This window comes from Trachymyrmex cornetzi, unplaced genomic scaffold (genome assembly GCF_001594075.2).
Source record: "Trachymyrmex cornetzi isolate Tcor2-1 unplaced genomic scaffold, Tcor1.1 scaffold875, whole genome shotgun sequence".
NCBI classification, from domain to species: Eukaryota; Metazoa; Arthropoda; class Insecta; order Hymenoptera; family Formicidae; genus Trachymyrmex; species Trachymyrmex cornetzi.
The window spans coordinates 6,229-22,424 of record NW_017300218.1 but is presented as its reverse complement, the minus strand read 5'-3'; the positions used below and the strand labels follow the sequence as shown (position 1 = coordinate 22,424).

At 32.0% G+C, this 16,196-nt stretch overlaps 2 protein-coding genes across 2 annotated transcripts; both read left to right on the top strand.

Annotated features, from left to right (window-relative positions):
• The first annotated feature begins 693 nt into the window (after nt 1–693).
• Nucleotides 694–6,459, top strand: LOC108769202 (prostaglandin reductase 1). The gene is made up of 4 exons (XM_018520063.1): nt 694–984; nt 4,362–4,650; nt 5,289–5,562; nt 6,022–6,459. The coding sequence occupies exons 1-4, from the start codon at nt 723–725 to the stop codon at nt 6,355–6,357; spliced, it is 1,161 nt and encodes a 386-aa protein (XP_018375565.1). The 5' UTR covers nt 694–722; the 3' UTR covers nt 6,358–6,459.
• A 1,983-nt stretch (nt 6,460–8,442) lies between these two features.
• LOC108769203 (prostaglandin reductase 1) lies at nt 8,443–15,192 on the top strand. Its single transcript, XM_018520064.1, has 5 exons — nt 8,443–8,508; nt 8,598–8,776; nt 13,079–13,352; nt 14,068–14,341; nt 14,759–15,192. Exons 2-5 carry the CDS (start codon nt 8,659–8,661, stop codon nt 15,098–15,100), a joined length of 1,008 nt encoding a protein of 335 aa, XP_018375566.1. The 5' UTR covers nt 8,443–8,508; nt 8,598–8,658; the 3' UTR covers nt 15,101–15,192.
• Nucleotides 15,193–16,196: the final 1,004 nt, after the last annotated feature.

Sequence of the window (16,196 nt, the reverse complement as noted above, 5' to 3'; positions counted from 1 at the left end):
TTTTGGGGGGGGGGGGGGCTCTCCTAATCTACATATTTACCATAAACCTTTTCACTTTTAATTTTTTGAAAACTTTCTTGTTACAGAATTTTGAGTTGCAAATTTTGAAACACTCTATATACACTTCTTATCCACTGATCTTTCATACATACATTTAAGTTCTGATTAGCAGGAATTTTTCTCCGATGAATGTGATAATTATTAGGAGTGGTGTATTACATAACAGATAACTAACTACCCAAGTAGAACAACAAGTCATTATGATATAAAAAAATGATGTCAAAATGACTCCAAAATGATCATTTAAAGTCATTTTTCAATCATTTTCGATTTATTTTAATATCATTTTGACGTTATCGTGACTTGTTGTTCTGTTTGGGTACGTAGTATTGATGAAAATAAAGATAATTTGGATAGATTAATTCTTAATCGTATTCTACTGTTAATGTGATAATAATTCTGTTCGGCATTTTTATCTTAGTGCTTATCTATTGATAAAGTATGATAATTCAAACGATTTTTAAATCACTAGACAACAGGTTCTGACTTTATGTAGGCTTTGTCCCCTCTTTAAGAGTAAGAAGTTTAGAACCTACCTGATAAAGGGGGGGAGGGAGGTTTTTTTTTGAGAGAGAGAGAGAGAGAGAGAGAGAGAGAGAGAGAGAGAGAGAGAGCGCATGTCAAATCGTTTATGTGCAAATATAAAAACAATCGTGGAGAATATGTTCAAAGCAGTGCGGCGAGAGTTGTCGTGCAATCATTGTCGCTTTATCACGACTGTCATTGCTTGTTCCTTTCGAGATAACGGTAAAATCACAGCAACGAGATCAGACTCGAGGAGCACTTGGATCCGAAAGTGGTCAACACAATCAAGCAAGATGGTGAAGGCGAGAAAATACGTGCTGGTGAATCATTTTGTGGACGAAGCAAAACCGACGGACCTAAAATTAATGGAAGAGGAATTGCCGCCGTTGCAAAATGGAGGTAGAAAAAATTATATAATCATTATCAACATTATATCTATGAGCTCATTAAAACACGTTATTACAAATGGGCGCGAGTATGACAGCAAGCGCGATTATTCAATTTAACTTCTTTTATCTCTTCGCGAAAGTTTTGTGATGAATTAAAACATAAAGTTATAATAAAATTCTTTTATTATAACTCAGTTAATACAAACTAAAAGGTAACATAACATTAATGTTACTTTTAGTTGGTGTTGACTAATATGTTAGCAAGTTATATTATATTCAGTTATATTATATATTATATTCATGCATATATCTGTCATGTAATGTATGTTTTGTTTGTTTTATAATTATAAGGTATATTACAGATATATATATTATACATTCTACACAAACACACACACACACACACACACACACACACACACTGTATTGTAACAGAAATTTATTAATTTATTTGAAACGAATTGGGAATTCTTAATTTGTACTATTGGATAAATTGTGCTTGTTATTGAAGTCTTTTAAATCCTTTATACGTTACAACTTTATCAATATATTACGAACTGTACGAATTTTTACAGGTTCTTATCCGAGATTAGATTTTATACAAGTATTTTTTATATTTTTTTATTATATTATCTATTTTATCAATTGGTTTATATGCCTGTATTGGTGATAGGTGAGATATTTAATATTTATATTTAAAAATAAACAAAATTTTGATTAAAAGAATCAAGTAAACACAGTGATGAATCAAATTTCCGAGGGGGTAACCACTAGCTGAAATATTGTCCCGCAGATTACATAATTTCATATGATTTTATCCAGGGTTGGGTAAGTTACTTTTTTCTTTTAACTAAGTTAAGTTAAAGTTAACAACCTTGAAAATTTAACTTAGTTAAGATACAAGTTAATGTATAATGAAATTAATTGAATTAAAAGTTAAGTTAATAAAAAAAAGTAATTGAAAAATTAAAAGTTAAATTTTTTTCTATTTTATGATTTCAGAGTCTTACAAATAACGGAAATGACAAACATATACTTCATTTAGAATATACTTTATATTTTATTTAAACTTTTTGTTTATATATGTACTGTTATATATATATAGATTTCTACCTATCAAAAACTAGATACATTAAAATATACGGTTTTTGCTAGATTGAAATCAATACATAATGTAAATAATGTATACAAACAAAACTTTTAAGTAAAATATAGAGTATGTTCTAAATGAAGTATATGTTTGAGTCTGAGACTTAACTTCAACAAATTTAAATAAAAAGTTAATAGTTATCGATAAAATGTAACTAAATAAAGTTAAACAGTTAAGAGTCTAAAATGTAACTAAGTTAAGTTAAAATTATTTAACTTTTCAACTTTTTAACTTAACTTTTAGCTTTTTAACTTGGCACTACCCAACCCTGATTTTATCTGATTATAAATAATTTTTTTCACTACATATGAAGTAATTTGATAAGATATACAATTTTATTTAATTAATTTTAATATTATACAATAATTTCTCGTGGTTGTATATGTAATTATCGGATTATACGTAGAGATTTCATACGAATTTTATAATTATTTCGAGGACTCTGTCCCAAGATTACATTAAGTGGTTGCCCCCTCGCAAATTTCGTTGCACGAATCGCTCATACAAGAATTTTATTGCGAAAAGAAATAATATGAATATTTCATGAAACAAAACATATAGCGATCATTCCACGTCAAACCGGGCACTTTTTGATAAAAAAAAATAAAAGATTCCGATTGTTTTAAAATTTTGTAGACGTATTCTAGATATAAAAAAATAAGACACGTGTTTCGGGAAAAAATTAAAAAAATGTTTTCACGAAGTGTTATGCTTACCTTTAAGTTTCAATAATTGATGAAAAACGTGATTTGTGTGTATATTCAAATGATTGTACCGCCAAAACGGTAAATCGAATGAAAAAAATACAAGAGATTAATTTTAAAGATTATAAATTGTTCTATTTTTTAGTTATTTTTAAATATACATATGTTTTGAATAAATATTTTTTTTATTGTTTATAATTTGTAAATGCATTTTTTGTCATCAACTCATCAACTTACAGTTTCAAAAAATAATTCATCATATTTGCTCTTCAATTCTGAAATAATCCTGAAAATTTCAAAATGGAACTCGAATGGATTATATAGATAATAAATTTTTTATATATATGTATAAGATCAACCGTGCGGCGCGGCGGCGTTCCAACGCACGAGCTGGAGCGGCGAGCGCGACGATGGCAGATGTTTTCGCCGCTCCAGCCCATGCACTGGAACGCCACTGCGCCGCATGGTTGATGTTAAAGAATTTATTATCTATGTAAGCCATTCGAGTTCCATTTTGCAATTTTCAGAATTACTTCAGAATTAAAGAACGAATATGATAAGTTATTTTTTGAAACTGTAAGTTGATGAGTTGATGACAAAAAACGCATTTAAAAATTATAAACAATAAACAAAATATATATTCAAAACAAATGTATATTTAAAAATAAAAAATAGAACAATTTATAATCTTGAAAACTGATCTTTTGGATTTTTTTCGTATGACTTACCATTTCGGCGGTACAATCATTTGAATATACAAACGAGCCACGTTTTTCGTCAATTCTTGAAACTTAAAGGTAAGCATAACTTCGTGAAAACATTTAAAAAAATTTTTTTCCCAAACACGTGTCTCATTTTTTTATATGTAGAAGGTATGTAAAAATTTAAAAAAAAATTTTAAATGTTGATTTTTTTGGTGCCCGATTTGACGTAGAATGACCGATAGGCGTTAATTTTACATGTTTCTTTTCGCATTGGCGCATCTGAAAAATAATTTACATATAAATATTGATACAGTTTTAGTTTATATATTAGTAAACAGATTGTTACCGGACCAGTGAGTTACCGAATCTAAGAGATTTTCATTTCATGATAGATAAAAATAAAACCAATACCAAGAATTTTGAATTTCTGAATTATAATCTATGTAAAATATAGAAATAATTCTGTCATGCAAAGACCATAAATTTAAATATACTTACATTATATAAACCATAATTTAAGTTTTGAAATATTAATTTCACACACTTTATCAGCGTATATCATTAATGCTTATACAGCATATAGATTGTCAAGAATAGAATAATTAGTATCTAAAAATAAAAATAAGACAAATGTCTCGTAATTAAAAATATACGTAATTAAATATATACGTAAATAAAAATATACAATTTTTCTTCATTTTGAGATTAAGCTAATATTAATAATTAAATTATAAAATCGGTACTGACAGTTCTGCTCTTAATTAAGTTAAATTTATCTGTTATAATAAATTATTTTGTGATATTATTTATATCTTTTTCTTTTTTTTAGAATATCTCGCAGAAGCTGAATACCTTTCTGTTGATCCATACATGAGACCTTATGTGCGAGATCTCCCACTCGGGGCCACGATGATTGGTAGTCAGGTAGCAAAGATCGTAGAATCTAAAAATCCAGCCTTCCCAGTCGGCAAGAGAATTGTCGGAAACCTGGGCTGGAGAACTCACACGATCATCGATCCAAAAACCGAAGATCAGTTTTTCAAACAAAACCCGTATCTTTTGCCAGACATAGGTGATCTGCCGCCGTCCCTTGGTCTTGGCGTGCTAGGAATGCCGGGGTAAAGATTTTCATCAACATATTTACTGGATTGTCTTGTTACATGAACTTGTTTGTCATTGTCATCATCCCTCGCGAAGAAAAAGCAAAAATTCAAATTTAAAAGGCATTGCAAAACAGAATATTCTTTGCAGCAGCGATGACTTTCATTTAAACTTTTGCTGTGTATAGATTACATAAATTATGAACCGGTGTTAGCATTAATTAGAGATTCCCATTTAAAATAGAAATTTAATTCTTTGAAATATATAAGCATTTATTTTAATATGAACAATAGAAAAAGAGATACAAAAAGATATAAAGATATAAAAGTCATCTGTCTGTGTGCCAATGACATTAAATATTGAATATTTCGCAATTACTGACGTTAAACAAAACATTGCCGCTCATAGTCATGTGTGTGATACGGACGACTTTTTAATCAACGTTTAGGATGGGCTATAATTTGAATTATTTATACTTAAAACCTATTTTATAAAAAAATGACATACACTTTTATTATTCAATTTTTCACGAATTTTTATGCTGCGATCTTTTATTAGCTTCCAATTTCGGGATACCCTATACAATAAAATATTTACAATTCTTTAAATTCTCTCTCTCTCTTTCTTTCTTTCTTTCTTTTATTCTTATTTACAGTAACACGGCATATTTCGGCTTGCTGGAGATATGTAAACCGAAGTCTGGTGAAACAATCGTAATCAGTGGAGCCGCAGGTGCGGTCGGCTCACATGTAGGCCAGATCGCAAAAAATCTGGGTCTAAATGTTATCGGTATATGCGGCTCCGACGAGAAGTGTAAGTGGCTTACTGAGGAAATGGGTTTTGATTTTGCCATCAATTATAAGACCATGCTAGTCGCAGCCAGATTACGCGAAATTGCTCCGCAAGGCGTGGATTGCTACTTTGACAATGTACGTATGTATTAATAATTGTGCCTTTTGTATAATCAATTAAACGCAAATTTTTCAATATGATCAAAGATGACTTTCATGTATTGTAATTTTCAAAATTTTCCTGTTACATCAAATTCTGTTAATATTATAGCTACCAATGATTAATTTCTATTACTTATACATATGTATATATTTTCACTACTTATAATTAGTTTATAATTATTTATAAAATTATTCTAATTAATAACGGGATGTTTTTTTAAAATTTTCCGTTACCTTTTTTGTAATACGTAAATAATTAAAACGATTAATTTACTTTCCTCTTTATTTCTTTCTTTCAAAAATTAAACACACTTTTGCTTTGATGATTCTAGAGTTAACATAAATCTGTTTCAAAATATTATGTTCTGAAAAATATTATGTTCTCCTTTCTGTGATTAGTTATTGAGATCTAATCCACGCTTATTGAATTTGCAGGTCGGTGGGGATATCTCTGGTACAGTCATGTATCAAATGAATTTGTTTGGTCGAGTAGGCGTGTGCGGCAGCATCTCGAGTTATAACGCCAAGTCCTTGCCCAAAGGTACGATTCTGCAACCTGCTATGTTGTTTAGCCAACTAAAGATGGAGGGCTTTATTGTCAAACGGTGGTCGGACCGATGGAATGAAGGAATCATGCAGAATCTGCAATGGATACGCGAGGGCAAACTTCGTTACCGTGAGACCGTAACTAAAGGCTTTGAGAACATGTTTGATGCCTTCATCGGCATGCTGCGTGGCGAGAACATCGGCAAAGCGATTGTCCAGGTGTAAATATCACAATGTCAACAAGTATTTCTTCTTATAAATATTCCTGCTCGTTTGCAATTTCACAACTGCATTTGGAATGTTTTCTGTATTTGTGACCGATTGAAAAAACTGAGTCTTATGAATTTTGTTCTCTATTCCTGAAGGTTCTTAAAGTTTTTTTAAATAATAATCATGCATTTAGATATTTAAATTTTGTAAGGAAAATCAGGATGAATTATTATAAATATGGAATGGAATTTATGTGATAGATAGAAATATTCTATTTTTATATGAAAATTCGGGTCCAATTGACAAGAATCCGTTGAGATCGTTTATATGTACACATTGTTTACATCTTATTATCCATCGAACTTTTATGTATATGTAAGTCGCATTTTGATCAGCAGAATTTTTCTCCGATGAATTTATAATTATTATATGTAAAATATTATGTAATTAACTGTTGTAATTGCGATGAAAATAAAGATAATCAACCAATCGAAATTCTTCTTTTCCATGGAATGGGAAGAAAGGAAAGATTCTGATTAGTTGATTCGTTTATGCATCATGCATTATGCTTTATGCAAAAGCTTGTGTCTGGGCTCTAAGGGTGATGTCCCATGCAGCGGATCGTGCGTAAGCGGATTCGCGTATCGCCAATCACAGAATCATTCTCTTAGATCTGTTTGTGCTGCATAGGACATCACCCTAAGGCAGCCGCACATACCTTCCGTAAGGGGCTCCACACAATAAAAGGAACAGGGAACAGAGACAACAGAGAATAAGGGCCTGAGCACAATAGAGGAACAGGAATTAGATATTAAGATTTCAATCTATCAGAAACTGATTACATCGGAATACACGGTTTCTGATAGGTTGAAATCTTAATATCTAATTCTTGTTCCTCTATTGTGCGCAGGCCCTAAGAATTTCAACCTATCAGGAAGCCAATTTGAAGCTTGCATTTTGAAATCAATGCTTCAGATTGGCTGTCGCAACAAGCTTGCGATCGGCTTGCATTTAACGTAGAATGGGCTGAAGACGATACATGGGGCATTCGGATGACGTTTCTAAACGTAGCTCAGTGAGTGCCAGTTTACCGATGTTGAGGGGAAAAAATTGATCTTCGATGAATCGAACGGAAAAATAATCGGTGAAAAAAATCGATAAATTAAAAATAAATAATCGGTGTATTCGATTAATCGATAGAAATCGCCCATCCCATGGTTACTAACCGTGCTACAAGCGGCTCGGAACAGTGATCCAGGTCGGGCCGCGTTTCTGGCGCATGCGCGTCGAATATCAGTATCGTACTCGTTATCAGTAAGCGGGAATTCATTAGTCGCCTACGTAAAATTTATTAAAAATTCTTAAAAATTATAATGTATTTTATATATTTTACATATATTACTTACAAACAAATTCACACATATTAAAAATATGATAATTTCTATTTAATAATAAAATATTAGCTGAAGAGTAAGAGAAAAGAGTAAAATAATTTATGAAACAGTTTTTTTATATTAAAATATGTCATTTGACAGAATCTCGTACCAATATTTGTTACAAGGGTAAGAAAAATTGCCAAAAATCTTAAATAAATATATATTTCCTTTTTTTTGCGTAGGAGGGGAATATCTTCGCATAGCCCCTACACAGTATTGATATTGTTATGACTGTTATGAGATTTTCTGCTCCTACGTAATCCTCCTATATATTTATTTTATGAACTTGTAAGATTTTTGGCAATTTTTCTTACCCTTATAACAAATGTTGGTACGAGATTCTGCCAAATAAAGTATTTTAATATATAAAGACTGTTTCATAAATTATTTTACACTTTTCTCTTATTCTTCAGCTAATATTTTATTGTTAAATGAAAATTGTCATATTTTTAATAATATATGTGTGAATTTGTTTGTAAGTAATATATGTAAAATGTATAAAATATATTATAATTTTTAAGAATTTTTAACAAATTTTACGTAGGCGACTAATGAACTCCCGTTTACTTGTAACGAGTACGATACTGACGCTGAGTTCGACGCGCATGCGCCAAAAACGCGGCACGACCTGCATCACTGGCTGATGGCTCGGAATCTGGAATTCACATCCCTGGTCTAGTGCAGGAACAGAAGACGAACTACGTGTTTCGAGCCCATTTTCAAATCTCGAGTTTGATCTCCTTATTACTTTGTATATACATCTGAGATTACCTTGGTGCAAGCTTTCCTATAATAATAAATCATTTTCTGGGATCACAGCGACGAGATCGAACACAAGGAATACTCTTGAATCAGAAAGTATTCAACACAATTACGCAAAATGGTGAAGGCGATGAAATACGTGATAGTAAGTAATTTCGATTACCGAGAGCCGGCGGATCTAAAGTTATTGGCTCTAAAGTTATTGGAAGAAGAGTTGCCGCCGTTGCAAGATGGAGGTAAAACGATTTCGTAATTGTTACGATCAACGACGTACCGTCTACAACCGTAATGCTTATTCTATAATGTGCTTTTTGTTTTCTGTTTCTTGCTTTTTGCTATTTTTCTGGCTAATTCTACAATGTGCGTTTTGTTTCCTGTTTCTTGCTGTTTGTCTCTTGCCTTTTTCATCAAGAAGGCAAGATACAAATAGCAAGAAACAGGAACCCTGATGAAAATAAAAATCGGAGCGTAAGGGCCTGAGCACAATAGAGGAACAGGAATTAGATATTAAGATTTTAACCTGTCAGAAACTGATTACATCGGAATACACGGTTTCTGATAGGTTGAAATCTTAATATCTAATTCTTGTTCCTCTATTGTGCGCAGGCCCTAAGTCGTATGTAATGGGAGAGTAACAGAAGCGTAAACGAAACTAATTGTAGAAGGCGAAAATTGGAACAACGAAGCATTTACGCTTCTTTTGTTGTTCCAATTTTCGCCTTTTAGAAGTTTCGTTTACGCTTCTTTTACTCCCCCATTACATCCGATTTACGCTCTGATTTTTATTTTCAGCAGGGAAACAAAAGCACATTGCGGAATAGCCATCTTGTTTTTTTGCTTCTAAAGCCTTGTGTCCACGATGCTAGAAATCTGTCCGAGATCTCGAATGAAGAAGGAATTGACCAATAGGAATGGTCATGTGATCAAATTGTTCAAATGTGGTTTGTTAATTTTTTCTCTGTCCGAGATCTCGGACTGATTTCTAGCATCGTGGGCGCATCGGGCTTTAGTGTCATAAGGCGACACAGTATCGATATTTCGAATATCGATATTTTACAGTCCGATATTTCGATATTTTGATCGATATTTTTGCTACCGATATTTAACAGTATCGATACGGGATGCTTCAATATCAAATTACGATGTATTCAATACCAAATCTAAAATCAAACTCTAATCAAACACTAATGCCGGCTGCAGACAAGTGCGATGTTAGTCGCGCATGACGCGCGATATCTAATGAGCGTACAGCTTTACCATTGTTCTCATTCTAAAGCTATACGCTCATTGGATATCGCGTTTCCCACGCGACAAACATCGCGCTGGTCTGCAGCCGGCATAACACCTATAAAATCAAACAAAAGGCGGTAGCCACTAACCAATGAACTTACAACTTTTTTATAAAAACGAAAGATTAATTGGTTATAGTATCGCCTTTTACCACGCGGCAAGCGTTCCCGCGTTTAGTGTACAGGAGCCATTAGGCTTGTTCTACAATCAGATGTATGTTGCATTCAAAGCCATAGAGAATGGACTGCGCTATCGGTATCTAAGTAGTGTATCAAATGTGGTCGACAAAATGAGAGAGGAGGACTGTGGGAGACGGCCAATCTCCCTCTCATTCTCTCTCCCATTACACCATTGGATGGAAAGAGATAGAAATGGCCGTCTGCTACGGTCCCTCTCTCTCTCATCCCTATCGACCATTTTGACACACGGATCGCGCAGTCCATTCTCTATGTCTTTGGTTGCAGTCAAATGTCGGATTTGGATTAAGTTCGTTTTACTCGAAGATCGAAATAAACTTTCGAGTAAACAATATAATTTGAGCTAGATGTTATTTTTAAGTTTTCTTGACATCAGTTACTGGCATTTGGACTGATATATTGTAAGATATTACTATATATATATAATGAGGAAGTCAAAATTTTGTCACAATTTTATTATCTGAACTTCATTATGATCCTATTTTCTAATATAAAAAATTTTGATAATGTCGATATTTTGTATCGATATCCTCAATATCGATACAATAGATTCGATATTTTTCATGTATCGATAGTGAATAATGATATATGCATCGATGCAAAATATCGATACATTTAATTAGATGTCCCATCTACCCGGTATTTTGTTTTATGTCGCCCGAGATAAAAGTTATGGCTGTTCTACAATGTGCTTTTTATTTCCTGTTTCTTGCTATTTGTCTCCTGCCTTCTTGATCAAAAAGGCAAGAGACGAACAGCAAGAAGCAGGAAACAAAAAGCACATCGTTGAACAGCCATTAACGAACTTTGGAAGACGGGAAACACGTAGCAAGAAATACAATTGTCGCAAATGGTTGCAAAGGGGAAGAAGCAAGAGGCGGAAAGCAAGAAACAGGAAACAAAGAGCACATTAATAGGCTTAAGCGTATCAATGAACATTATTACAAATAGGCGATGTGATTGCCAGCACGATTATTCAATTCAACTTCTTTTATCTCTCCGCGAACATTGTTCTGTAAATAAATTAATGAATTTAAAAAATGTAAGTTTGTTATAATCTAATTTCTAATTGATAAACTAAAAAGTCTCATAACACACACTTGCAACTATATTATAATAGAATTAGCAATGGATGAAAACACGGCGATAACGCCGATAACCCGCAACCTTCCGGCATCCTTGAAGATAATACCCGTGAAAGCCTAAAAAGCCTTATTATAATAGAAATTTATTTAGTTTATTTATAAAATGAATTAGGAATTCTTAATTTGTATTTCATTAAATAATGCAATTTATTATTTTATATTACAATAAATTGTATTATTAAATAATAAATTGCATTTGTAATCGAATTCTTATAAATCTTTCATATTACAACTTTATCAGTACATTACGAAGTACGTTATGAATTTTTACAGTTTTTTTATCCAAGATTAGATTTTATTCAAGTACTTTTGTTATTTTATTATATACTATCCATTTTATTAATTGGTTTCCTAAACAAGGACGAATTGAAATTGAAATGGATTCAGATTTTCGGAAGTACGCATTTGCGAACGTCGAAATGAATCATTTTCAATCCCTACTTTATTCATTTATAGGCATTGCATGAAACACATTTTAAGTGCATTGTAAATATTACTTAATTAAAAAATCTGAATAGGAAATGAATCCAATTGAAGCCAGTTGAATCCGATTGGATCCAACTGAACCCAATTATATTGAATTAAATAAAAAAAATACGATAAAAAGAAAGACAAGATCGGTCAAAATTTGGATATTACAAATAATACATTATATATTCTTTTATTGAATTAATTTATTCCAGATATAATTGCGAGCCGATATCATTCGATTTCAACACAATATATCATTCTAAAACGCTAATAATCCCCCCTAAATTAAATTAGAAAGAAAGTAAGAAATTTATTGCAAAAAATTTTACCTCAGCCAGGATTTAAAAAAAATATTTTTCGTAGTAACTTTCTTTCTTTCTTTCTAATTTAATTTAGGGGGGATTATTAGCGTTTTAGAATGATTATGTTGAAATCGAATGTTATCGGTTCGCAACATTTACAATAAATTGATTGAATAAAAGAATATATAATGTATTATTTGTATCATTCAAAATTTGACCGATCTTGGCTTTCTTTATCGTATTTGATATATTCACATATACAGTCGTGTTTAAAATTCTTAATAAATAAAAAAATGTTTTTACGTAAAAATACGCATTTGGATAATACATAAAATTTCAAACCATTTTTAACCATTCTCATTTACTGGGTTATATGACTGTGTTGGCAATAGGTGAGATATTCAATATATATTTATTTTAAAGATAAACAAAATTTCAAAAAGAAGCAAATAAACACAGTAACGAATCAAATTCAGTTGCATGACACGATAATAGCTTGTACAACAATTTTACTTCAAAAAAGTAAAAGTATTCATATTTTATTGAACACAATATAAAGGCGATAATTTTCACGTCTTTTTTTTATACTGGCGCAATTGCAAAATAATTTACGTATAAATATTAATCTAGTTTTAAATCGTCTCTAAGTAAACGGATTATTATGGCATCGGATTATATATGGCACTATTAATCAAAGATTTCTGTTTCATAGACAATTTAATAAAAATAAGGAGCCTGTTAATGAATTGCTTGATTTTATTTTCTTTTAAAATTTTCCATCATAATATACGATTTTGTGAACTATAATTATTTGTACAAAATGTGTAAATAGTTCTGTTGTGAAAAAAATCATAAATTGAAATATATTTATGTTGAATCATGATTTAAGTTTCAAAATATTAATGTCATGCGCTTTATCAATGCTACAGTATAAATTAAGAAAGGATAATTAGCATCTAAATAAAAACGAGACAAATAGTTCGTTATTAAAATTTTATAAGTTTTCTTCACTTCGATATATCAATAATTAAATTATAAAATCAATAGTGACATCTCTCTTAATTAGCGATATTAAATTTATCAGTCAGAATGAATTTCTGTGACATTATTTATATATCTTTTTTTTTTTTTAGAATATCTTGTTGAAGCCGAATGCTTTTCTGTCGTATATCCATATATGACATTTTCCGTGCAAAATTTCCCACGCGGGACTACAATGCTTGGTTATCAGGTCGCTAAGATTATAGAATCTAAGAACCCTGACTTTCCGGTTGGCAAAAAGATAATCGGATCTCTGGGCTGGAGAACTCACACGATTATCGATTCAAAAACCAAACAATCGTATCTTTTGCCAAACATAGGTGACCTGCCGTCGTCTCTTGGTCTTGGCGTGCTAGGAATACCTGGGTAAAGATTTTCGCTAAAATATTTATTTAATCACTTTGCAATGACGTAAATTTATTTGTCATTATTTTACGTAGAAATGAGTAAAATTTAAAAGACTCAACAAAACGTAATTTGCTGCAGCGATGACTTGCATTTGAATTTTAAGCTTTCGTAGATTATAGCCGGCTCGCGTAAAATAGCCATGGCAATGTCGCTGCGCGTAGCTTAGCGTCGAGACATTACCAGTGTCTCCAGACAATAGCTATGAACGAACACTAACATTAATCAAAGATTTTCGTTCGAGATAACAATTCCGTACGATAAAAATTTAATTTTTTTATGAAACAAATAAGTATATTTATTTCTGACGAAGAAAAGATATAAAAAGATGTAAAAATATAAAATTCATTTGGTCTGAGTGTCGTGCAATGATATTTATAGATGTTGAATATTTCGTGATCACAGATGCTAAAAAAATATTGCTGCTGTAAATATGTATTATCGCACAGTCATATGCGTGATAAAATGACTTTTCACTCAACGATTAGGATGGCTTATATTTTGAGCTTATACGTTTTTATACTTAAAGAATTATTTTATGAAAAGTCTGGCATACACTTTTATTACTCAATTTATTACGAACTTACATGCTGCAATTTTATTTTTATCGAATTTCGTACACATTATACATAATAAATTATTTATGACTTTTTCTTTCTCTTAATCTTGTTAACAGTAACACGGCATATTTCGGTTTGCTGGAGATATGTAAACCAAAGTCTGGCGAAACAATCGTAATCAGTGGAGCCGCAAGTCCGGTCGGCACACACGTGGGCCAGATCGCCAAAATTCTGGGCTTAAATGTTATCGGTATATGCAGCTCCGACGAGAAGTGCAAGTTTCTTACTGAGGAAATGGGTTTCGATTTTGCCATTAATTACATGACCACGCCAATCGATATCAAATTGCGCAAAGTTGCTCCGCAAGGCGTGGATTGCTACTTTGATATTGTACGTATTTCTAAAATATCTTGTTTTTTTTATTAAACCCGATTTTTGTCAATATGATGGCCGTCGTTTGCTGTAACTTTCAAAATTTTACGTTATGTCATAGTCAATACAACTAACGATTTTCTAATACTCTGCTTAAAAAGTACGATAAAATAAAATAGGAAAAAAATCTATCTAATTAAATCGTATTTTTGGTCCGTAAATTTTAGATTATTTATCTGAAATATTTTATAAATTTTACTTTCACAACAAATTTTTACTGAATCAATTTACTTTATAGACCAAGTTTTTTTTTAAAATATGATTATATTTGACGTTTCTAATGATCATACAATAAAAAAAAAATATTTTATGTAAATCCGTAGAGGGGCACAAAAATAGCCTTGTGATCCTCCTCATCGTTTATTTACTTTGCAGACCGGTGGAATTATCTCTAGTATGGTTATGTACGAAATGAATACGTTCGGTCGGGTAGCCGTGTGTGGCAGCACCTCGACTTGTGCCATGGACTCTTTGTCCTATCTTAAAGGTAGAATTCTGCAACCTACTATATTTTCAAACCAACTGAAGGTGGAGGGCTTTAGTGTCAAACGTTGGTTGGACCGATGGAATGAAGGAATCATGCAGAATCTGCAATGGATACGCGAGGGCAAGCTTCGTTACCGTGAGACCGTAACTAAAGGCTTTGAGAACATGTTTGATGTCTTCATCAGAGGTGTGCGTGGCGGGATCATCGGCACAGCGATCGTCCAGGTGTAGATATGTCAACAGGTATTTCTTCTTATAAATATTCCTGCTCGTTTGCAATTTCACAACTGCATTTGCAATGTTTTCTGTATTTGTGAGAGATTGAAAAATAAATGAGTCTTGAATTTTGTACTCTATTCCTGAAAGTTCTTAATGTTTTTTTAAATAATGATCGTGCATTTAGACATTTAAATTTTGCAAGGATGAAACCAGGATAAATTATTATAAATATGGAATGGAATTTACGTGATCGATAGAAATATTCTATTTTTATATGAAAATTCGGGTCCAATTGACAAGAATCCATTGAGATCGTTTATATGTACACATTGTTTACATCTTATCCATCGAACTTTTATGTATATGTAAGTCGCATTTTGATTAGCAAAATTTTTCTCCGATGAATTTATAATTATTATACGTAACATATTATGTAACTAACTGTTGTAATTGCGATGAAAATAAAGATAATTTAGATAAATTGATTGTAATAAAATTATCGCATTCTGTTAATGTGATCGTTGTATTAATAATTTTTATTTTAGCGCTTATCTAGTGGAGTCGTAGATCAGTTATAATAATTCCAATAGTTATTAAATTACTGGATAACAGATTCTGACAAACTTTATCTGCATTCTCCTTATCCCCACTTTAAGGTTGCGTTTCGAGAAGCTAGAATCTCTCTAGGCCGCGCTACGCCCACACGCTTAAAAATCATTTTACCCTTGTTTGTCAAATGTTAAACGAAGACAAACGATGCTCATGAGCGTTGTCAGCATGAATCGGACCACACTTTAGTACAAGAGTCAAGTCATAAAGGGTGCTTTCCAATTGCAATATCCCCAGACATTTTCTTGCACACGTGCGCTGGTGTGCCGGAGCCATAAGGCCGGAATCAGACTACGCATTGAAGAATAAGATTGAAGTTTAACCAATCAGAACAAAAGGGACCAAAATTTCCTCATCCTCATTGGTGAAATTTCAATCTTTACTCTTTAATCTCAATCTTCAATGCATAGTCTGATTCCGGCCTAACACAAGTTGCATTCCAATTGTCCGTTATCTCTTACTACGTTTACACGGCAAGCTTTACGCCAAAGTTATAACA